The 22,552-nt window shown below is 46.6% G+C and overlaps 1 protein-coding gene across 1 annotated transcript in view; it reads right to left on the bottom strand.

Annotated features, from left to right (window-relative positions):
* DLK2 (delta like non-canonical Notch ligand 2) overlaps nt 1-16,246 on the bottom strand; it is a 35,157-nt gene extending 18,911 nt beyond the window's left edge. Inside the window, exons 1-2 of the mRNA XM_056852521.1 lie at nt 16,223-16,246; nt 9,684-9,785 (exon numbers count right to left, since the gene is read on the bottom strand). Of these exons, the coding sequence (XP_056708499.1) occupies nt 9,684-9,756 (73 nt within the window). The 5' untranslated portion in view covers nt 9,757-9,785; nt 16,223-16,246. The remainder of the gene's footprint in view (nt 1-9,683; nt 9,786-16,222) is intronic.
* Nucleotides 16,247-22,552: the final 6,306 nt, after the last annotated feature.

Below are 22,552 nucleotides of genomic sequence, written 5' to 3' on the forward strand. Positions count from 1 at the left end.
ATAACTCACAAAGCGTGCAAATACAGGGAAAGCGGGTCAGTGCTGCAGATTTGTGGGGGGGGGGGGAATGGGTTGTAACAACAGCCAAAAGTAATGCTCATGAGAATGTCAATTTAGTTCTCCTATTTCAGTACAATTAAGCAGGGGTTTTGTTGGTCTTTCAGTATTCTGAAATAAAGATGACATACAATTGTCAAGCACTCTCCCAGTGCCTGTGCATATGCTTTGGTTCACAATGGCACCAGAATTCCATGAATGTGTACAGCAATCTGAAGCAACTGAGCTAAGATATGGACTACAGCTTACCATAACCAGTGGGAGGGGCACAATGGAGGCTTGTAAATTTCACTAAGGACCCCGCTATCTTTTCCCCCTGTAATTCAAGCACTGCCTCTGTATGTACAACCATGCAGATCAAAGGGCTATTCTTTGGGGGAAATTCACAACTCAAATAACCAAGCATAGCTTTAGCCAAAATGAACAAACGACAAAAACATAAATAAAACAAAAGCAACAAACATGAACATAAATGAGCAAAACTCTTTCTCCCCTTACTGCAAAAATCAGTAAAATAATGGCTTTCCTGGCCATTAACTGCAATTACTCATAACACGCAAACAAGGTTAATCGATGCATATAAACAAAATAACAGTAGCTTAGAATCTCATGTATTCTCATGTAATGCGTTCAATATCTTCTCATGTGTGTAAAGTGCCATCAAGTCACAGCTGACTTATGACAACACCACAGGGTTTTCAAGGCAAAAGAGACTAACAGAGGTGGTCTGCCATTGCCTTCCTTTGCATAAGGACCTGGTATACCTTGTTGGTCTCCCATCCAAATACTAAGCAGGGCCAACCCTACCTAGCTTCTGAGATCTGCAGAGATCAAGCTAGCCTTAGCCATCTAAATCAGGGCTCAATATCTTCTTACACTATTCATATTATCCTGAATACCTTCTAATTTATTTGTTTGTTTACTCATTTACATTAGTTTACTTCAAGGTGCTGGCTTCCACCTTTAAAGCCCTTAATGACCTGGAATCTAAAAAGCCAAAGAACTGCCTCTCCCTGTTCCAATTCCAATGCCAATTGTTCTCCTTGTAGAAATTTCTCCTCTCAGTACTTCCGTTGGGAATTAGGCTATGAGTTTTGTCTCTGCCAGGATAACAAAAAGGGTTAAATGTTTGTGTTTCTGTTTACATTGACTCAAGGGGATTATCAAATTGTCGTTATCCTCCTGAGATTCTGAGACTATTGAATCTGTGGCTAATTTTTTTGATGAAATTGTTAAGAGGCGGAGGTTAAATGATGTTTAGAGGGTTGGTTTTATTTGATCGACTGCTTGATGGTATGCCAATAAAGGTATTGAATTTGACATCCTGAAAGAAAGAACGACTGATGACTCACAGAAGAAATGGGAATGCTATTTTGAATATGCTAACTGGAAAGTGTAGAATAAAAATTTAACAGAGATAGAAAATAATAGTCATATATTTCGAACAAGTTATAGATAAAGATAAATTTAGAGCATAAATGTAGACAAGTTCAGTAATGTTTAAATAAATATCATAACAATAGAACAATGTTTATGTAAATTGATTCCTGAAGTAAGTGCAAAATGTATGTATGGAAGTGTATTTATGTTTGTTATCTTTTCTTTTGAAAATGTTAATAAAATATCTTTTAAAAAAAGAATCTGAATTTGATCGTGCTAGCCTCTTGGGAAGTCAGATCAAGGGCTATTGGTCATGTGGTGTTCTGGTGCGATCCTAGAAGCTTCAGTTGAACTGCCGTTTTGGTTAAGAAGGAACTTACTTCTTTTCACTTCTTCTTCCTCGAATAGATAATGTTAACTATATTCTTTACTGTGTTTTAAGCCTTAGAGCCTGTTAGCCACGTGCTGGCAAGAGTTTAGGAAGCAAATTGTAGATATGAGTTATTAATTTATATTCCAAGTTTATCCTCTTTTTGATATAGTAAACCTGTTTACTGAAAGAAAACAAAGTGTCTTGAACTTTGTGTGTGTGTCTAGTTTATGATCCACAAGATCACGATGTATCGCAATCTATCTCAACAACCTCTTCCTCTTGTGTTCTGCCTCTGCCCATTCCCAGACATTATCATCTGTTGCCCCAGTGTTGTGGAACGGTTTGTCTGAGGGCCCATTCACACCTTACAAAGCCCTTGTGGCAACCATGAGCACTTTCAGTCAGACATGCGCTGTAAATTCCTTGCTCTGAACTTAATACCCAGGCACAGAGGTGCCCAAACTGGATCAAGACTGTGGCACAGGGGGAAAGGGGCCCACCTGAACAGCCACTATATTTGCCCCACTGTGGAAACAAAATGTAGGTCCTCTATCTAAGTTTTCCCAGCAGTGCAAACAGTGGCTCCCCAGAGGACATTTCATTTCAGAAAAATGGTGCAAGCAAGGGAAAGCTTAACTCTACTCTCCTTGTGCGCTGTGGTCCCAATCTAGTAATGCAAGAATAAGGCGTCCAAGACTGTTCTTTGTCTTAGTATAAGGGGCAGATTTTAAGGCTGTTTTTCTGACAGGCAGTTAATTCGGTTCTTGCTTTCTTCGGAAAGCTCTGATAATTTTTAATATGCATTTGTGTGTATTTAATTGGATTGTGTGGCCTCTGGTCAAGCTGCTTTGACAATGTTTCAACACCATTTTTCTGCTGTCAACTCTCCAAGGTGGCTGACACTAACAAAAATACCAACAAGAAAAATCTGAAAAGGGTCAACACTGACAAGAATGTTCCTCTACCTCTGCAGTGAGTGCTGAGAAACCTCTTCTCTGAAGACATGAAACTGAAAATGGATTTTTCTAAGAACTTCAGGGTAGAAGAGAGCAAGAGAAAGGGGGGCATTGAAGGAAACAATGAACGAAGGGGACGGGAGAGACTGGTAGATTGCACGCCGTCACAAGTCTTATTAAAAAGCACACCTCCTGACCAGGTAAGACAACAGCCCCATGTTTACATATGAACGCATACAACTGTGTATTAGACTTTTTGTAATTCTGCTGGTCATGTACCGAATAAAGACCTCTCTCTTTCTTTCACATGTCAACGCTTTTTACTGCTATTGCAATGGAAGCCCTAAACAATGCTATAAACTAGCACCTTAAAAAATGGAACACCAATGGGAAACCAAAGGCATGCAACAGTCTGAGAAGGACATCAGCTGGATTCTCATAAATAAATGCGTAAGTTGTGTTAGCATGAGAGAAAGCAACGTAGATCCCCCCCCCCCATTTTTAAGCCGCTTTGAGGAGCTGTCGCCATAAAGCACTGTCAGTACGAAGGAGACAAAGTAAAATAAATTCTTCTGTTAATGTATTGTGGACAATACGGGATGGCTCAAAGGGCTTCTATGGGATATTTCCACTAGATAACACACAGGACACTGCTGCTGATGTAACAAAATGTCCACCCTACTCCACCCCAAACCTGCACAATTTCATAAGTGTAACCTTTTAGATTTTGCTTGATAAAAAATAAGTCTACGAGAGCAAGCCTGAGCAAGTCTACTCAGAAGTAAACCCCCATGTTAGTCAGTGTGGCTTACTCCCAGGAAAATAACCTTAGGATTGACACCTCAGACACGTTCATTCATGAGTAATCTATTGCTAAGCCTTGAAAAAGAAAAGGTGACAAGCTATCATTTTTCTCTCTCTGAGGGATATATACTACCCTTCTCAAGCACTAGAACACAGAACACCTGGGTTAATTCCCTCCCCTCCCCAAACAGGTACTTCCCCCGCTGCAGTGCTACTTGCACATCAACAAGACTGCCACATCTTAGCATCACCACTGCACTAAGGAGTCGAGGAATGTGGTCCTAAACACCTAAATGCCGAAATGAACAAGACTGTAACCTGAGTAAGTATTCTAAAGGTAAAGGTCCCCTGGGCAAGCACCAGGTCATTCCTGACCCATGGGGTGACGTCACATCCCGACGTTTACTAGGCAGACTTTATTTATGGGGTGGTTTGCCAGTGCCTTCCCCAGTCATCTTCCCTTTACCCCCAGCAAGCTGGGTCCTCATTTTACCGACCTCGGAAGGATGGAAGGCTGAGTCAACCTTGAGCCGGCTACCTGAAACCAACTTCCATCGGGATCGAACTCAGGTCGTGAGCAGAGCTTGGACTGCAGTACTGCAGCTTAACACTCTGCGCCACAGGGCTCTTCAGTAAGTATTCTAGCTCATAAAAATTCTAATTTCTCCCTCACAACTTTAATTTCTAGTTAAGAGGCGTTGGTATTTATTTTCAAAAATGTGTATCTCCCCTTTCTGCTCCAAGGACTATTTAAAAGCAGCTTAGAAGTCATAAAAAACACCATAATAAAAAGATAAAACCAAACTGAACAGCAGCCACAAAATGCAATAAAATATCATGGTAGTGATGTGAGGGTGAGCAGCACACTGGTCTGTCCCTATGGAGCTTGTAATGGTGCTGACTGATGGAGTAGCCCATGCTTGGACTGTGACTGGGAGAAACGTTGCTGCCACGAGAATGACTGCTGGGTTCATGAAAGAAGGCCAGACTAAGACACAGCCCCCTCCCCACCCTAAACAGATAGGCATAATCTGGAGGAAGAGAGACAGGACATTCCCCTGCCACTTAGTATACCCAGGGCAAGGCATATATTCTTAGGGTTGCCATGTCCCTCTTCGCCACCGGCGGGAGATTTTTGGGGTGGAGCCTGAGGAGAGCGGGATTTGGGGAGGGACTTCAATGCCATAGAGCCCAATTGCCAAAGCGGCCATTTTCTCCAGGGGAACTGATCTCTATTGGCTGGAGATCAGTTGTACCAGCGGGAGATCTCCAGCTACTACCTGGAGGTTTGGAAATCAGTACAGGAGCGAAATATATTTAAACAAAGTGCGAAAAACTTTTATAAACTACCACATAGATATACAAACAACACAAAATACACATAGAACCTACACAGCCAGACAACAAATGTTCATATGTACAATAAAGACAAATGTTTCCAGAAAAGCTTCTTGTCAGAGTATTGTACAATAAAGTCAAATTTTTCCAAAGACATCTCTGGTCAGAGTACAATTTCTTTTTTGAAGGCAAATATCATGTAGCTATGCAGAAGACAAAAATTTATGGAGGATACGGCAGTTTCAAATTCTTAACTGCTTAGTCATTCTTCTTCAGTCCTTCAACCAATAGTCCTCATATTTCTACATTTTTCATCTCCAAATTGTAGGTTACACTGCACGTCCCACGAAGGGTAAGGATACAAAGTGTAGCAATTCAATTTTGTGTATTTTGTGTTGTTTGTATATGTATGCGGTAGCTTATAAAAGTTTTTTGCACTTTGTTTAAATATCTTTTGCTCCTGTACTGATTTCCAAATCTTACTGATACTAGTACAGTGGTGTCTATTTTCCCTCCACTACTTGGAGGTTGGCAACCATATATATCAGGGGTGTCCAAACTTTTTTCAAAGAGAGCCAGATTTGATGAAGTGAACATGCGTGAGGGCCGACCATTTTGCCTGACATTCTTAATTAAATTAATTAAATGCAAATTAACTATTTTATGCAAAGTTTATTGCAAATGACATACTTATTATGCCCATAAGCACAGACTGCACCACAAAAACCATGGCTACATTACTTCCTTTCCCCAAAGCCCCTTTCAGCTCACCGCACGCCCCCCAGCTTCTAAATCTCCAACCTTCTTTCTGTAGGGAGGGAGCAGGAACTCTTCCTCCCCCCCCCCCCCCGCTCATGTGCCTCTTTGGGACTGTCGACTCTCTCCCTTCAACCATGCCGGGGGTATTCTGTCCTCCCCTCATCTGAGCCAGGAAATAAACTGGTTTTCATTCTCATGGAGCCCAAGATTCAAACACTCTGACATCTCCTGTGCAGGGAGGAATGTGGAGTTTTTCTCCCCATGAGAGCCAGCGTGGTGTAGTGGTTAAGAACGGTGGAGTCTGATCTGGAGAACCGGGTCTGATTCCCCCATTCCTCCACATGAGCGGTGGAGGTTAATCTGGTGAGCTGGATTTGTTTCTCCCGCTCCTACACATGAAGCCAGCTGGGTGACCTTGGGCTAGTCACAGCTCTCTCAGCCTTACCTACCTCACAGGGTATCTGTTGTGGGGAGGGGAAGGGGAGGGCGATTGTAAGCCACCCTTAAGTGGTAGAGAAAGTGGGCATATAAAAACCAACTCTTCTCTTCTTTTTTCCTTCTGACCTCTTTGCTCTCTGCTCGGGGCTTTGACCTCCGGAATGAACATGGGTGTCCTCTGCAGACTCGGCCCCGTCTGAACGCACCTCGTTTCCAAACACGACACATGCCAGGAGTCATTTATTTCCCCCCCCCCCATCCCTTCTTTCGAAGCAGCCACTTTCCTTGGAGAGAACCTGCTGGGGGGTCTGACTCCAAACAGTCCCTGCCCCCAAATCCAGCCCCCTCTCCCCCTGCCTTTCCTTGACTCACAATCCCCAAGACCCATCCAGTCTCTCCCCTCCTCCCTCCCTCCCACCCTGCAAATCTGGATCCCTCGCAAGACCTCTGCAACGCAGGGAAGGGGCTGCATCTCTCCCACCCCACCCCAGCCTTCTGCAGAGAGGAAGGAGGAAAGAGGAGAGCCAGACGGAGCAGCCCCCCCACCCCCAGGCTTTTCGGTGTTTGTGTGTGGGGGGTGTCTTTCCTCTCCCAGATTGGGGCCAGCCTCTGACCTCCCTTGCATTCCCTTCCCCACCGCCACCTTTCCCACCCTCGAGTCCCCCCCAACCCATCCTCAGGATCCCCCTTGACCCTCTCGGGAGGAGCTGCTGCTGCTTTTCCACGCGTCAGAACAACACGCGGGCTCTGGGTAAGAAGAAAGTGGCCTCTCTAGCGTTTCAGACTCGCTGGCCTTCATTCCGGGGGGTGGGGCTGAGACAGCCAATCGAGGCGACCCTCCGCCCAAGCGTTGCCCCCTCAGTCGGGGATGCAAAGCACAGGCGCAGCCCCCACGCGCCCCCTTTTCTCTCTCTGCAAAACGGGCTGGGGGGCGTATTAAACCGGCCCGGGGGCCGCAATTGGCCCCCGGGCCGGACTTTGGACATGACTGCTATATATTCTCAACAAAGCTACAGCAGAGGAACAATCTAGAAATCTGAGTGGGTTCCTCCACCGTTTCACTTGGAAGCAACCACCAGTCCCACCACTTGAGAGGAGAATTATAGCCTTGAGAGGAGAATTATAGCCTTTCAAAGGTATTGATTTCTGTTAATTTATTTAAATGTCTCCAAGGCTGTAACTGAGCCATACAACAGGTCAGTTTTCCCTTTCCTTCTTTTGCTCATTACTAGCTTGGTTTATTTTGTTTTCCACGGGGTGTCTCTCTTTCACTCTTCCTTATGATTGACCTCAGTGGTCAGACATAGAATTGTAGTCTGGTACTCATCCTAACAGGAGCACCGTGGCACAGAGTGGTAAGCTGCAGTATTGCAGTCCAAAGCTCTGAGTTCGATCCCGACGGAAGTTGGTTTCAGGTAGCCGGCTCAAGGTTGACTCAGCCTTCCATCCTTCCGAGGTCGGTAAAATGAGCACCCAGCTTGCTGGGGGTCAAGGGAAGACAACTGGGGAAGGCACTGGCAAACAAAGTTTGCCTAGAAAATGTTGGGATGTGACATCACTCCATGGGTCAAGAATGACCCGGTGCTTGCACACATCCTAACAATATTTGACCTAACGGACTGTTTGATGTATACACATCCTTAGGAGCCCAGCATGAAATACAAGGTGGGACATGGGAGCCATGTTCTAATGTATAAGGAACAAATAATTTTACAAGACGCCTCATAATACTAGAAGGGCTTTTATGTATTTTCTACCGTGTGTTATGATACTATATTGTTAGGATGTGTACCAGACTACAATTCTATGTATGACCACTGAGGAAGGCCTTTCCAAGGCCGAAACGCGTTTGGTCCTTATTAGGTCCTACTTTGGTCATTGTACGATTTTACATCAAATGTGTATGCGTTTCATGTATTTATTGACTGTGAATGACTCGCCTATGATATAGGCCTTGTGTTTTTAACTTTATTGTGCGCCATATTAAAATTTATATATTTGTAATTTTAGTATTTTCTGGCTCACATTGTCATAAGGCATAACTACATTACCCACTTGGATGGTTTTTGTCGCTGGTGCTGTCGTTTGGGGCATGGCTTCTGTTAGATGGGAGTGCGGCAAGTCTACTTTTAGCCTCCAGCTACCTCCACTAACTACAGTTCCCAAGGTTCTGGGGAGGATTATGACTATTAAGTGAGAATAAGTCTACGTGTAGATGAACTCATTCCCTCAGGCATAGGTTATACTGGGGCCTCTACTAGCCTTTACATTTTCTCAGGTGACTCATAGCCTTTCTTAGAGTGTCCAGCAGGTGTCACTGCATGCCCAAAAAAAGAGAGGGGGGTGAAGCACCGCTAAAATATTGGACAACTGAGGCAATTGCCAAAGAACAAACCTGTTAAGCTTCAGCACTGTAGGATACAAGATGTCATATGCCACTTGTGTGCTACTGTTTCCCGCAGGATTTCTTAACACAAAGCAGAAGGGCTCAAAGACGAATAAAGGAATGGCAGACATTCCCTCCAGACATTTGCCAGTTCAAATCCCACTCCCAGCTTTTTAACCTATACTGGAAAAGATATAGGCGCCTCTCCTTCATAGGAGGAAAAGCAGCTGGCAGGGGGATTTTTGGAAGAGGGAAACAGATGAAGGGGAAACGGTTAAACAACCTCTCCCCTGCCCCATGAAGTTACTTTTGGTTAAAAGAAGAAGAAGAAAGAGGGGAGAGTAGTGCTTCATGCCAGTCACCTATTACTTAGGCCCTCAGCAGAATCTTATGGACTGCACCACCACCAGGCAAAACTGTGGAAACATCAAGGGAATTTTTCCCTTCAGATTTTCCATACAGGCCTTTTGAATTCTTACCACAAAAAAACATTCACTAGCATAAGGAAAGAGCTATATTCATATGGTTTTGTATAGATATTCCTATACTCCGTGCAAAGAAAATTCTTCCTGCTAGCAGCCTGCCTGCTGTTATAATTAAAACCTCTGCCTTAGTTCACACCAGGATACAGTCAATCATACAGACCCAGACACATAAATGACGTGGCAGGCAATAACCTCACGACCTACAGACCTTATATTACAGTGTATAAAGTACAATCCTGCTCTGCCTTGAGTCTGAAGAGATAAGGTGGGATAGAAATGTTTTAAACAAATAAATACTCCTACCCCCAAATTAGTTCTATTTTTATTTCCTCCACCTGAGGAAACAGACTACAGGCCATTCATCTCATCGCACGTTCTAGGAACGCACCCGATCTGTCCAGCAGCACAGGGAATAGGACACACCTACTCTACAGAACAAGGTATCTTCGTAATCACTCTGCATCATAAACCCAACATATTTGTTCCCTATTCTATAGCATATGGATAATCTAGTCATGCCACCCAAACCCTCAGGTACTGTTTAATGCTAAATATTTACCTGGCACCTGTAGACTGGAGAACATTTCTAAAGACCCATTTCTCACAGACAATAGAGCTTTCTGGGTAACATGAAATTACTAGCAATTAATGCATTGTTCCCTTTTTTGGTGTCAGTGAAGTCAAAAGAACATTTAACAGACCCTCACCTTGGGCAAAAGGGTGATGGGCCACTAGGATCCAAAGCAAGGACATGAGCTGAAGACAGAAGCTCCTGAGCATGGTCAGCGTGGCCCCACCGAGATGGTCACCTAGAAGAACAGGAAGGCAAAGTCAGACCAGTAGTACATTAACACTTTCTGTAGAAAGTAGACTCCTTTGAAATGTGGTGTTGGAGGAGAGTGTTACAGATATCATGGACTGCAGACTGCCAAAAAAACAAAAACAAATCAGTGGGTCATAGATCAAATCAAGCCTGAACTGACCCTAGAAGCTAAAATGACTAAACTGAGGCTATCGTATTTTGGTCACATTATGAGAAGGCAAGAGTCACTAGAGAAGACAGTCATGCTAGGAAAAGTTGATGGCAGCAGGAAAAGAGGAAGACCCAACAAGAGATGGACTCAATAAAGGACTCAATAAAGGAAGTCACAGCCCTCAATTTGCAAGACCTGAGCAAGGATGTCAAAGATAGGACATTTTGGAGGACTTTCATTCATAGGGTCGCCATGAGTCGGAAGCAACTTGACCGCAGTTAACACACACACAGTGCTATCACAGACTTTTTCATACCAAACTCAATTCATACCATGAGTTCGTGTTCTTTAAAACACAGTAACAAAGGCTTATCCAGATCGCACGTTCCCTTACTTTTTCCAGATGCTTTCAGGTCCCTGTTCTCCTTGACATGTAAGCCCAATGAGCTAGAATTGTACATTTGCAGGGTCTGTTGTTGGGCACTGAAAAGTGACACACCACTGCTCGGAAGATGTACCTTCCACATCTCCATCATCTTCTCCTTCCAAGAACTGAAGGAAACTGCCCCTGCGCTCATTCAAAACTGGGATCACCTATACAAGCATCTCAAGGATATCCTCAATCACAGGGCTATTACTTTGAAGATGTTGTTCCCTCATATTTCTTTGCCAGCGTAGACCTCCAGATGTACTTGGTCTTCCAGCTGATAACTTGGCATTTGCTAGTAGGGGGCAAATTGTAGAGTGAAAACTTGCTGGCCTCAAATAAAGATGTTCTTTGTGGCTTTGGTATACTCGGGAGGGAAGAGAGAGCAGAGAATTAACTCCTCTGACAAGGAGCATTCCCTGTAAATGTGGGTTGAAATTCTGGGGTGCCAATTCTACTATCACCTATCTGAAGTTTAAAAAACCCTAAACGTTACAGAAGTTACAGCTCTTCCCTGTTGTTCCTGCAGAACAAACTGAGGCACTTATTCGTTTCTATCAACTAACGATCCTTCTGCCCTGACCTGGATGGCCCAGGCCAGCCTGAGCTTGTCAGACCTCGGAAGCTAAGTAGGGTCAGCCCGGGTTAGTATTTGAATGGGAGACCAGCAAGGAATACCAGGGCTACTACACAGAGGCAGGCAATGGCAAACCACCTCTGAATATCTCTTGCCTTGAAAACCCTCAGGGTTGCCACAAATCAGATATGACTTGAAAGCAAAAAAAGACCAAAAAAAATATATCCTTCTAATACAGGCTCTTAAAATGCTTTGGTTTATTTGTCACTTTTGCATCCTGCTCTTATGAAGTATAAAGCCACCTGATATGGAATCAGACAATAGATGTATCTAACAATGCATCAAGATCCAATGGGGTGTGACAGTGTGTCAGATTAGGACTAGAAAAACCTAGGTTTAAATCTGCCTTCATGCTCACTAGTTGACCTTGGCCAAGTCATATTTTTCAGCCTAATCTATTTTGTGGGGTTGTTGTGAAGATAAAATGGTGGATAAGAGAATCATGTATGCAGGCTTGAGCTACGTGGATGGAAGGTAGAATAAAAACGTGTAAGTCCTACTCCAGATAGCAGCAGCTCTTCAAGGAGCTGGACGGGGATATTTCCAAGCTCTACAACCTATGATCATTTTTAATGGGGATGCCAGAAACTGAATCTTGTACCTTGTTCTGCATGCAAAATATCTGTTCTACCACTCAAAAATGGTCGCTCCCCTTCTTCCAAAGAAGGCAGAACACATAGTAGGTAGGTTAGACTGAGGGAAAAGCCCAATTCCACTTGCAGCCATTTAATATATATTTGGGCTCATCATATAGGTATTAGGTAAAGGCACCACTTGACTGACTCATGAATCTTGTGCTTTATTTTTAAAAGCTCTGGTCAGCCAGAAAAGGGGGGGGGTCAGCTTTCTTCATTGTGAAAGCATCTGGCCATCATGGTTCTGAAAGAAATGTTAGAAGCTGACTGAAGCCAGCAAATTATTCACTGAATAATTTAAACTAATTTAATGATGCTATGTAGGATCTAAAAGTTGTGTTTGAATGGTGGAATGCAAGGACATTCCACCCACAGGTAAGAGCTGCCTTGTTTTGGTAGAAGAGGCATGTTCGGCCAGTAGAAACCTCTTTGTGGTGGTGGAAGGTTCCACTGTTAGTGGAACAGAACCTCTGGATCCTTTTTATTAATTGTTCCCGATGTCTGGCTATGTGGGAGTAACAATACTGACAGTGATCAATATTGCTGGGACCATAACCAAAGATAAAGAAGAGGTAATCAATTAAGAATGAAAAACAAAGTAAATAAAACGTTTTCTCCTAACCAAGGAAGAATGAAACACACCTTGCTATTTCAAGGAGAACTTTTAAATAATATAGTTGATATTCGGAATTACTTGAATGAAGGATCTTTTAAGGACCTACGTGAGGCATAAACTGTATTTAATGCTTCTCTTTATTATTCACATACAGGATTGACTGTCATTCCCTCTCTACAGGGAACCCTGGTAACACTACCTCATCCAAAGATCTATAGTAGAGTCCTCCGCACCCTCAAGAAACTACAATTTCCAATAATCTTTGGGAGACTTTGTAACCATTACACAGTTGATACCAGTTTGTAGTGTGGCTAGTACACCACGAAATGGCATGTGATGTGAACAGCAGCGTGAGAGAATGTCATCTCTGTCAGAATGTATTCTACTTACGAAGGTATAGTAGGCAAGTTTTCAAACAAAAACCTTATTCATGTGTGATTATTAAAAGCTTTTATTTGTACTAGTCTCAAGTATGCTGGTTACGGTCTGCTTTGGGATAAGTACGCTCTGCAACTTGCCTAAATTCCCATTGTTGTTCCAATGGGTTGGAAGATTCTCTTTTAACTTCCTGCCCTGAAGTGTTGTCTCGAGATGCTCCATGCTGCTGAACAGCTGCTGCATATCAGGGGAGGGCAGAGTGATTCCTGTGAATCTTATAAAATAATTTATGGATTAGGGAAGAACAGTTGGCAGCCAACCTCTCCCAAGCTGTTAGGGCCTGACTGAATACCACATGTCATTGAAAAGGTCATTTCTCCCTTCCTTTCCTAATTCAGTCTCCAAAGCAGAGACGTGACCTCTTGAGTTCACTGCCATCATAATACAATTATTTTGTTCTAATTATTTCCCCCCCACAAACAATGTACTTATTAAAGCAACAATGTCAGTACCTCAACACATGCTGAAGGATGCTTCAGAGTTACTTCTGTTACTTAAGAGCAGGAGGGGTTCTCAGTATTGCCACAGAAACAGTCTTATTAACGTTTAAGGGATACTAGATCATGATGGAGTGGCAGGAGCTATTGTTTTTAAAGACAGCAAACAGGATTCTGAATTACTGGATTGGAATAATGAGATAATCTCCTTGGGGGGCTGCATGTGGGGGTTATCATATAGTAATGTTATTGGTCAAATGGCTACATTTGGGGGTCACAGGGAGATCTGTGAGCTGAACGGTCAGCAGACTCTATAAAATAAAAAATCTGTGAATGGAATTCTTTGCTTTTTAAATTGGAGGTTGAGTAGATTGAAACTGTGGGTCTGAAAGAGGGTCTGTGGATTTTATTAAATTGGATAAATCTGATGTCAGATCAGAAGGTTAGAACTATTAAATTGAAAATCTACACAGGCAAGAAGGTCATATTGATTACTGATTGAGACATTGTATTTGGGAACAGGAAAACCTAAAGTTTATCCCCAAATGTGGATGTTATTCTCATTTCTTAAGAGCTTACTGCAGTTACCCTTCCAATGGTGACCAAATCTGTACCTATAATTTCATACTCATAATCTGTCTTTACTTTTTTTTAAGCGAGGTGGTACACTATGTGTCTGTAGAAGAGGATTTGACTAACAGCACTGCTATAAAATAAGCCAACAGAATGATCATCATGGCACCTTGTTAACCCTGGGGTTGAAGGGTATCATGCAGACCACTTGACACATTATACTTTTATGTGTCTTAAGCACAGCCCAACAAAATGTAAAGTGTGAATGTGGCAATCACTGTATGTAATACAGCACACTTGCCAGGGATCCATGACTGATGTACAACCAGTAGCATGATGTGTGAAATGGCCCTCCATGAACTAGGGAGCAAATAAAACAGGTGTGGTGTAGTGATTAGAGCGTCAGTCTAGGATCTAACAGTATTGCGTTAGGATCCAGGAGGCAAAGGTTCCAATCCACACTTTGCCATGGAAGCTTGAACACATGAAGCTGCCTTCTACTGAGTCAGACCCTTGAGGGTCCATCAAAGTCAGTATTGTCTACTCTGACCGGCTCTCCAGGGTCTCAGGCGGAGGTCTTTCACATCACCTACTTGCCTAGTCCCTTTAATTGGAGATGCCAGGAATCGAACCTGGGACCTTCTGCTTGCCAAGCAGATGCTCTACCACTGAGCCATAGCCCCTCCCCAAGCTTGCCAGGTGACCTTGGCCCAGTCAGGCACACACTGAGCCTAACCTATCTCACAGGGTTGTTGTGAGGATACAATGGAGAAGCAGAGAACAATGTAAGCTTCTTTGGGTCCTCGCTGGGGAGAAAAGCAGGGTGTCAATAAAGATGATAATTAAATAAGTTGTTGCTGCTTTGCTGAATCAATGTTAATTGGTTGTGTGTGTGTGTGTGTGTGTAAAGTGCCGTCAAGTCGCAGCCGACTTATGGCGACCTCTTTTTGGGGTTTTCATGGCAAGAGACTAACAGAGGTGGTTTGCCAGTGCCTTCCTCTGCACAGCAACCCTGGTATTCCTTGGTGGTCTCCCATCCAAATATTAACCAGGGCTGACCCTGCTTAGCTTCTGAGATCTGACAAGGTCAGGCTAACCTGGTAGACCTGGCCCCTGGGAAAAGCCATCCACTGGAGGCCAGGTCATCCGAGCTGGTAGACCTCTGTGCGTGTGTAAAGTTCCATCAAGTCACAGTCTACTTATGGGGACCCCTTTTTGGGGTTTTCATGGCAACAGACTAACAGAGGTGGTTTGCCAGTGCCTTCCTCTGCACAGCAACCACGGTATTCCTTGGTGGTCTCCCATCCAAATATTAACCAGGGCTGACCCTGCTTAGCTTCTGAGATCTGACAAGGTCAGGCTAACCTGGTAGACCTGGCCCCTGGGAAAAGCCATCCGCTGGAGGCCAGGTCATCCGAGCTGGTAGACCTCTGTGCGTGTGTAAAGTTCCATCAAGTCACAGTCTACTTATGGGGACCCCTTTTTGGGGTTTTCATGGCAAGAGACTAACAGAGGTGGTTTGCCAGTGCCTTCCTCTGCACAGCAACCACGGTATTCCTTGGTGGTCTCCCATCCAAATACTAACCAGGGCTGACCCTGCTTAGCTTCTGAGATCTGACGAGATCAGGCTCGCCTGGGCCACCCAGGTCAGGGCTGTTAATTGGTGATGGATTGCAAAATTATTAGTTGTGCACCAGCTCCTCAAAGTTGGAGGAGGGGACTACCCTCTTCTATTTAGAGACAGATGTAGGGAGGGACTTGCGAAGGGCCCTAGGCCTCCCCCCTACCTCCTCTCCTAGAGTTACCTAACCCACACGCGGGTTAAGAAGGCAGATCTCAGGCAGGGGTGAGGATTCCCGGCCCCCCAAAAAACCATCGCCTCCAGTCCAGCCCTCCGGGAAGGTGTTAGAGCAGAAGGCTGCTGCTGCTGGTGGTGGTGGTGGTGGTGCTGGGGGGGGGGAGAGAGAGAGGAGCCACTCCGCCCCCCCTCCTCCCCACACCAGCCTCGCTCGGCGCAACCCCACGTGCTCCCGGCCGCCGCCGCCAGACACCAGTGACAGCCTCTCCGCCGAGAGCCCCACCCCAAGGTAGGGCAGACCTCCGCCGACGGCACGCGCGGCCGCTGCTGCTGCGCCCCCCCCCCGGCGCGGAGCGGCTCCCTCCCTCCCGCGGCGCGCGCCAGCCTCGTGGAAGGGCGAGCCCCGAGCAGACGCCGAGCCCGCCGCCCAACCACCCCACTGCAGAAAAAAAACAAATAAAGGCCCGGGAGGGGAGGGCGAGGCGGTGCCGAGGCCCCCCCCCAAAAAAGCCCCATCTGCCCCCCGCCGCGCCTTTGCAAAGCTGCCCTCCTCCGCGTGCCGTCGGACCCTCCCTCGCTCCCTCTCCACCCATTTCAGCAAACAAACACCCCCTTTCCCCCGCAGCTTTCCCCCAGGTCCCCCCCCCCGAGCAGCCTCCCGATCTCGAACCCCCCCCCCCCAGCAAAAGAGGAACTTCCCCTTGTCCTCACCTCGGCGATCGCGGTGGCGATGGCTCCTTTCTCTCGCTTCCCCCGGGGGCGTGCCTGCCTGCCTGGGGGTCTCGTGGCGGGGCGGGGGGGGCTGCCCCCAGTCTAGCGCGGGGAGCGGCGGCGGAGGAGGAGTGGGGCTGCCATGCTGCCCTACCCTGCCCGGGCACTGGGGCTTGGGGAGGCGCGGCGGAGCTGCCTGCGCGCCTCGCCGCTCCTCGGGCGGCAAGCCTCGCTGCTGCTGCTGCTGCTGCTGGTGGTGGTGGTGCTGCGGCAGCCGCCGCGCGCGCTCAGGCCGGCTGCCAGGGGCGGCGTGTGGCTACACATCCCCGCTCCCTCCCCGGGACATTCCGCCTCCCGCGGCCCGGCTGCCGCGGGAAAAGGAGGGAGCCGCGGAAACACCCGCCGGGACCCCGACGCCGCCGACGCCCGGCCCCGCTCGCCTCTCCCCTGCGACTCCTGCAGCCCGCGGCCGGGGGGACGGTGGGTGTGGGAGAGGCAGGAGGAGAGACGCCTCTCCGCGGACCGGGGGCAGGGTTGGCGCCTCCTCCCAGCCGGGCCGGGCCGGGCGCTCCCCTCCCGCTTTCTCCCCCCACCCCGGCTTGCATTGGGCCCCGGGTTTTGGCCTGGGCTGCTGCGAGGGTTGGGGTTTAGGGCCGCCCCCCCCCGGGGGGTTGCGACCCCGCAGCTAGAAACGAGGCTGGGTCGAGGACTTCGGGGAGGAAAGATCAAACGACCGAGGGGCGAATGCGATTGGCCTTAATAGAAGAAGAAGAAAAGGGCAAGAGTCCTGTAGCACCTTGAAGACTAACAAAAATATTTTCTGGCAGGGTGTGAGCTTTCGTGAGCCACGGCTCCCTTCTTCAGATACAGCTAGAATGTGAATCCATCTGACCCTCCTCTACTTAAAGACAGATGGATTCACATTCTTGCTGTATCTGAAGAAGTGAGCTGTAGCTCACGAAAGCTCATACCCTGCCAGAAAATATTTTGTTAGTCTTCAAGGTGCTACTGGACTCTTGCCCTTTTCTACTACTGCAGACAGACTAACACGGCTGCCCACTGTGAAGAAGAAGAGTTGGTTTTTATAGGCCACTTTCTCTGCCACTGGAGGAAGAATCAAACCGGCTTACAGCCTCCTTCCTTTCCCCTCCCCGCACCAGACACCCTCTGAGGTAGGTGGGGCTGAGAGAGCTCTAAGAACTGTGACTAGCCCAAGGTCACCCAGCTGGCTTCATGTGAAGGAGCGGGGAAACCAACCCGGTTCGCCAGATTAGCGTCCGCCACTCATGTGGAGGAGTGGGGAATCAAACCGGCGTGGTGTGGTGGATAAGAGCGGTGGTTTGGAGCAGTGGAGTCTGATCTGGAGAACCGGGTTGGATTCCCCACTCCTCCGCATGGCAAGCGGAGGCTAATATGGCGAACTGGGTTGTTTTCCCCACTCCTATACGCGAAGCCAGCTGGGTGACCTTGGGCAGGTTACAATTCTATTAAGAGCTCTCTGCCTCACAGGGTGTCTGTTGTGGGGAAGGAAGGGTGATTGTAAACCAGTTTGAGTCTCCCTTAAGTGGTAAAGAAAGTCGGCATATAAAAACCAATCACCTTTCCTTCCTCACAACAGACATGCTGTGAGGTAGGTGGGGCTGAGAGAGCTCTAAGGTCACCCAGCTGGCTTCATGTGTAGGAGGGGGAAACCAACCTGGTTCCCCAGATTAGCCTCCGCCGCTCATGCGGAGGAGTGAGGAATCAAACCTGGTTCTCCAGATCAGAGTCCGCTGCTCCAAACCACCACTCTTAACCACTACACCACCCTTGCTCTCTAATAAAATCATGAATGGTATGGACAGAGTGAACAAGGGCAAACTACCCTCAGTATCCCAGTTGCCCATTGAAGTACATAGGTACCTGGTCTGTCTCAAAAAGTAGAGCTAAGCATGCAGTTACCCTGTAGGACATTGTGATGACAATGAGTGGCAATGGCTTTTAGAAAGGGACTGAAGAAAGGTAAACAGTCCACCAGGTCTAACACCTAAGTCAGACAAAAATGTACCCTTGGTTTTCAGAGACTGGTAGGATTGACAATAGATCATAGCATTGTTCTTTGCTTGTCAGCTTCTCAAATGCATCTGTCTGGCAGCCACCGTAGAAAGACAGGATGCTGCCCTGTATGAATCCTTAGCTTGACAGCTTGAGCTTGGTAAATCTTATGTACGTTGAGGTTGGAGGGAAGGAGGAGGGAGACATCTTTTGTTACATGGAGCAAAAGATCCCTGTGTTATTCAAAAACTTCCTAAATGATCTTTCCCCCCCCCCCCCCGTTAAAGGAGTAGTCATTCTGCATGGGGAAATAGGGTTAGAACCAACATCTGAGAAAGTGTCGAAACTTGTTATTTTTAATTATGGGAGGAGAAGACGTATAGAACAAAGCATTAAAAGCACATCTTGAGTACAATGGCAATTTTTAATAGTCATGGAGGCTTGATTTTTTTCCCTTTTAAGGTGAGGGTTTTTCCTCATTGCTGTTTCTCAAATCATTGGTCTCAGCTTCAAGTTCATCATTCATTGGGTCTTGCAAAGGAGAACTCAGCTGGTTTTACCAGAAGTAAACCCAGCTACTGAAAGAACAAATTAATAGTTGCACTTCTTGTGTAGCCCTGAAAGCTTAGGTTAAAACTGCAGTGGGAAAGGGGGAGGAGACTTTCACTAGGCTGAATTTCTATATATCCACCCATTTTTCCAGAGATCTTCTTAGGCCAGATAGGTTTCACACAGAGAACAACAGATTTCTTGTGCCTCTGGACTTTTCTCCAGAGGACAGCAAAGATCCTTAAAAAGATCCTGTGGTACGTCATGTCTTGTTCTACTGCTGTCATATCTCCATAAAGGCTTTTCGGACTAACATATTGTTGGGTCAGAATTAGGAAGGGTTTTTTGTTGTTGTTGATGTTCCAGACATGACAGCACATTCAAAGATATATTCATTTCTCCCTTGCTTTCTTGGCAGGCTACCCTTTCAATCTGCCATTGCCACTTAGACACAGGGGCTGTGGCTTAGTGGTAGAGCATCTGCTTGGCATGCAGGAGGTCCCAGGTTCAGTCCCCGGCATCTCCAGTTAAAGGGACTAGGCAAGTGGGTGATGTGAAAGACCTCTGCCTGAGACTCTGGAGAGCCTCTGCCAGTCTGAGTAGACAATGCTGACTTTGATGGACCTTCAAGGGTCTGATTCAGTATAAGGCAGCTTCATGTGTTCATGTGTTAAAATCAGCTGATGTCACTTTCCAGCATGGTGGGAAGCTGTGGTTAAGAGCGGAGGAATCTAATCTGGAGAACCGAGTTTGATTCCTCACTCCTCCATATGAGCGGCCGACTCTAATCTGGTGAACCGTCTTTGTTTCCCCACTCCTCCACATTAAGCCTGCTGGGCGACCTTGGGCCAGTCACAGTTCTCTCAGAACTCTCTCAGCCCCACCTACCTCACAAGGTGCCTCTAGTGGGAAAGGGAAGGCGATTGTAAGCCACTTTGAGACCCCTTAAAGGTAGAGAAAATCAGGGTAAAAAAGTCAACTTTTCTCTTCCTCCTCCAAGATGGAGCCTGCTTCTTGAAGGGATCAGTAGCACATCACAAATGCAAAGGGAAGGAGCCAGTATGATACCATGGCATCACTTCCATTAAGACACATACCACAGCGCAAAAAGAAAAGCTCTTTGCTGCCCAGGAACTTTATGAAACGTGCTTTGCCTACTCTACTAATCCCTAAAAGGGGGGCGGGCGGAAACCAGCTGGAGAAAGACCACAAACCCCACTAAGCTGCCAACTCAAATTAGTGTCTCATAAATTGGCATACTCCAGGTCATTCTTAAGCGTGTGCGCTTGCACACACACGGAGGCAGAAATCAATGCCAAGTTGGGCTTTATGAATCGAAACAAATGTTCTCCCTACTACCCCCCCCATTCCGTGCCCTCCCTCTCCTTTTCCCATTCTATCCAGGCCCACAACAAATACAAACAGCCTGCTGGCCCTGAAGCAATGTAACCCAATGCCCTGCCATTGTTTCTCCTTCCCTATGGTCTATATTTGACTCTGCTGCTGCACTGTTTGTGTGTGTGAGAGAGAGAGAAAGAGAGAGAGCGCATGCATGCGCTCGCTTCGGTATTTGTTCAGCACTTCATTCCCCAGATGCCCTGGATTGCTTTCAAATAGCTTCCATGGGCAGTAGGTGTGTGTGTGTGCAGGAGGGGAGAAGAGGGAGAGAGTGCAGGGAAAGATGGAACAGCTTCTGGCTCTTCATTTATAATTTTCACCATTTCACCCATCTGTCAACCTGCAGAGGCTGGTTTTATTCAAATATAACTATGCATGTGCTGTCGCCTAGCGCGGCAGCTAACCTCTCCAATTGCTGTCAATCACCTCGTACCCCTGGACCCAAAGGTTGCCTGCTAAAATTGGCTCTCTCTTTCAAAGTAGGAAGAAGTACAGATGAGATTATGCTGCTGGGCAATCTGCTGTCTGTCCCTGGCACAATGTGGTCAGGATTATATAGGTTAATCCATGTTAGAGGGGAGGGGGTTGAGGTTTTAGCATTGTGCATTGAATTGCGGTGAATTATTTTGTTAATTGATCCCGTAGACTTGCGAAGAAGTAGTTGTGGTCAAACTCTCGCCTAAAGGCAGGGCCACTCACCACCAGCTCCTACACTGATCAACCAATGTAAACCAGACCACAGTGTGTCATATGCAGGGGGCAGCCTCATGGCATAAAAGTACTTGCAATGCAAAACTGTTCATTGCATACCCTCTGGCTATCCATCCTCAACCTGGCCTATTCCAGGGGTGTCAAACATAAGGCCCACGGGCCGGATCCAGCCCCTTGAGAGCTCTTATCTGGCTCGCAAGCCAGCCAAGGCAGCCACCCCCTCCAGTCCTGATCTGGGCTGATGAGACATGGCCCGGCCTGACCAAGGGACATTGATGTCATATCCGGCCCTTGTAACAATTGAGTTCGACACCCTTGGCCTATCCCTTTCTGGGGCCAGCCTGCCATCGAGTGAATGAAATCTTTGCACTGTGCACAAAACTCTGCAGGAAGCCGTCAGCTGCTGGTCCCCTCATTGCTACTTCTACATGTGAAGACACCCATGGGACTACAGCCACCGTGGTCGTATTTGCAAGTTTCCTGGCTACCTGGTGGATACTTGGCTACCCCTCTGTATTACTGAGTTTTAGAAAAGAGACAATCACTCAGATAATTCATGTTCATCCATGTCTGGTTTGAGAGCATAGCAGGATAAGATAAAGGGGAGGAGAAAAGGTGGGCACAAAAAGTGGTAAGGGGCCAGAGCTAATGCTCTTTAATTGTGGCCAATAATTTCTTCTTTTATTTCCTTGGTTAAACTTGTAATACATTTTTAGTGATTTAAAATATATATATATTACATCATATTTTAGCGAGTAATCCTTCCCTACAAACTTCCAAAACCTCCCAGATGTGTGTGCACTGTGTGTTGTCAAAATGGCAGCTCTGCTTCACTATGTATTTCTGAAGGGCCTAAACACTAGTTACATTTTCCTTAGGGTGTCCCTAAGGCAGGTGGAGAGGTGTGTTCTGAAGTTCTGCACATCCCAGACGCATGTTTAGCCTGAAGAGGAGAAGACTGAGAGGGGATATGATAACCATCTTCAAGTACTTGAGGGGCTGTCATATAGAGGATGGTGCGGAGTTGTTTTCTGTTGCCCCAGAAGGTCGGACCAGAACCAACGGGTTGAAATTAAATCAATAGAGTTTCCGTCTGGACATTAGGAAGAATTTTCTAACAGAGCTGTTCCTCAGTGGAACAGGCTTCTTTGGGAAGTGGTAAGCTCTCCTTCCCTGGAGGTTTTTAAGAAGAGGTTAGATGGTCATCTGTCAGCAATGCTGATTCTTTGACCTTAGACAGATGATGAGAGGGAGGGCATCTTCTGGTCACTAGGGGTATGGGGGTAGTTGTGAATTTCCTGCATTGTGCAGGGTCTTGGACTTGATGACCCTGGTGGTCCCTTCCAACTCTATGATTCTAAGTGCAGGGTGTTACGGATATCTCTCCTTTTCTCTGTTTTGCCCTTTCAACACCCCCTTGAGGTAGACAGGACTGAGAGAAAGTGACTAGCTCGAGATTAGGGAGGGGCCATGACTCAATGATAGAGGCTCTGCTTGGCATGCAGAAGGTCCCAGGTTCAAACCCCGGCATCTCCAGTTAAAGGGACTAGGCGAGTAGGTGATGTGAAAGACCTCTGCCTGAGACCCTGGAGAGCTGCTGCTGGTCTGAGTAGACAATACTGACTTTGATGGGCCGAG

This window comes from Euleptes europaea, chromosome 7, assembly GCF_029931775.1.
Source record: "Euleptes europaea isolate rEulEur1 chromosome 7, rEulEur1.hap1, whole genome shotgun sequence".
In the NCBI taxonomy this organism is placed as follows: Eukaryota; Metazoa; Chordata; class Lepidosauria; order Squamata; family Sphaerodactylidae; genus Euleptes; species Euleptes europaea.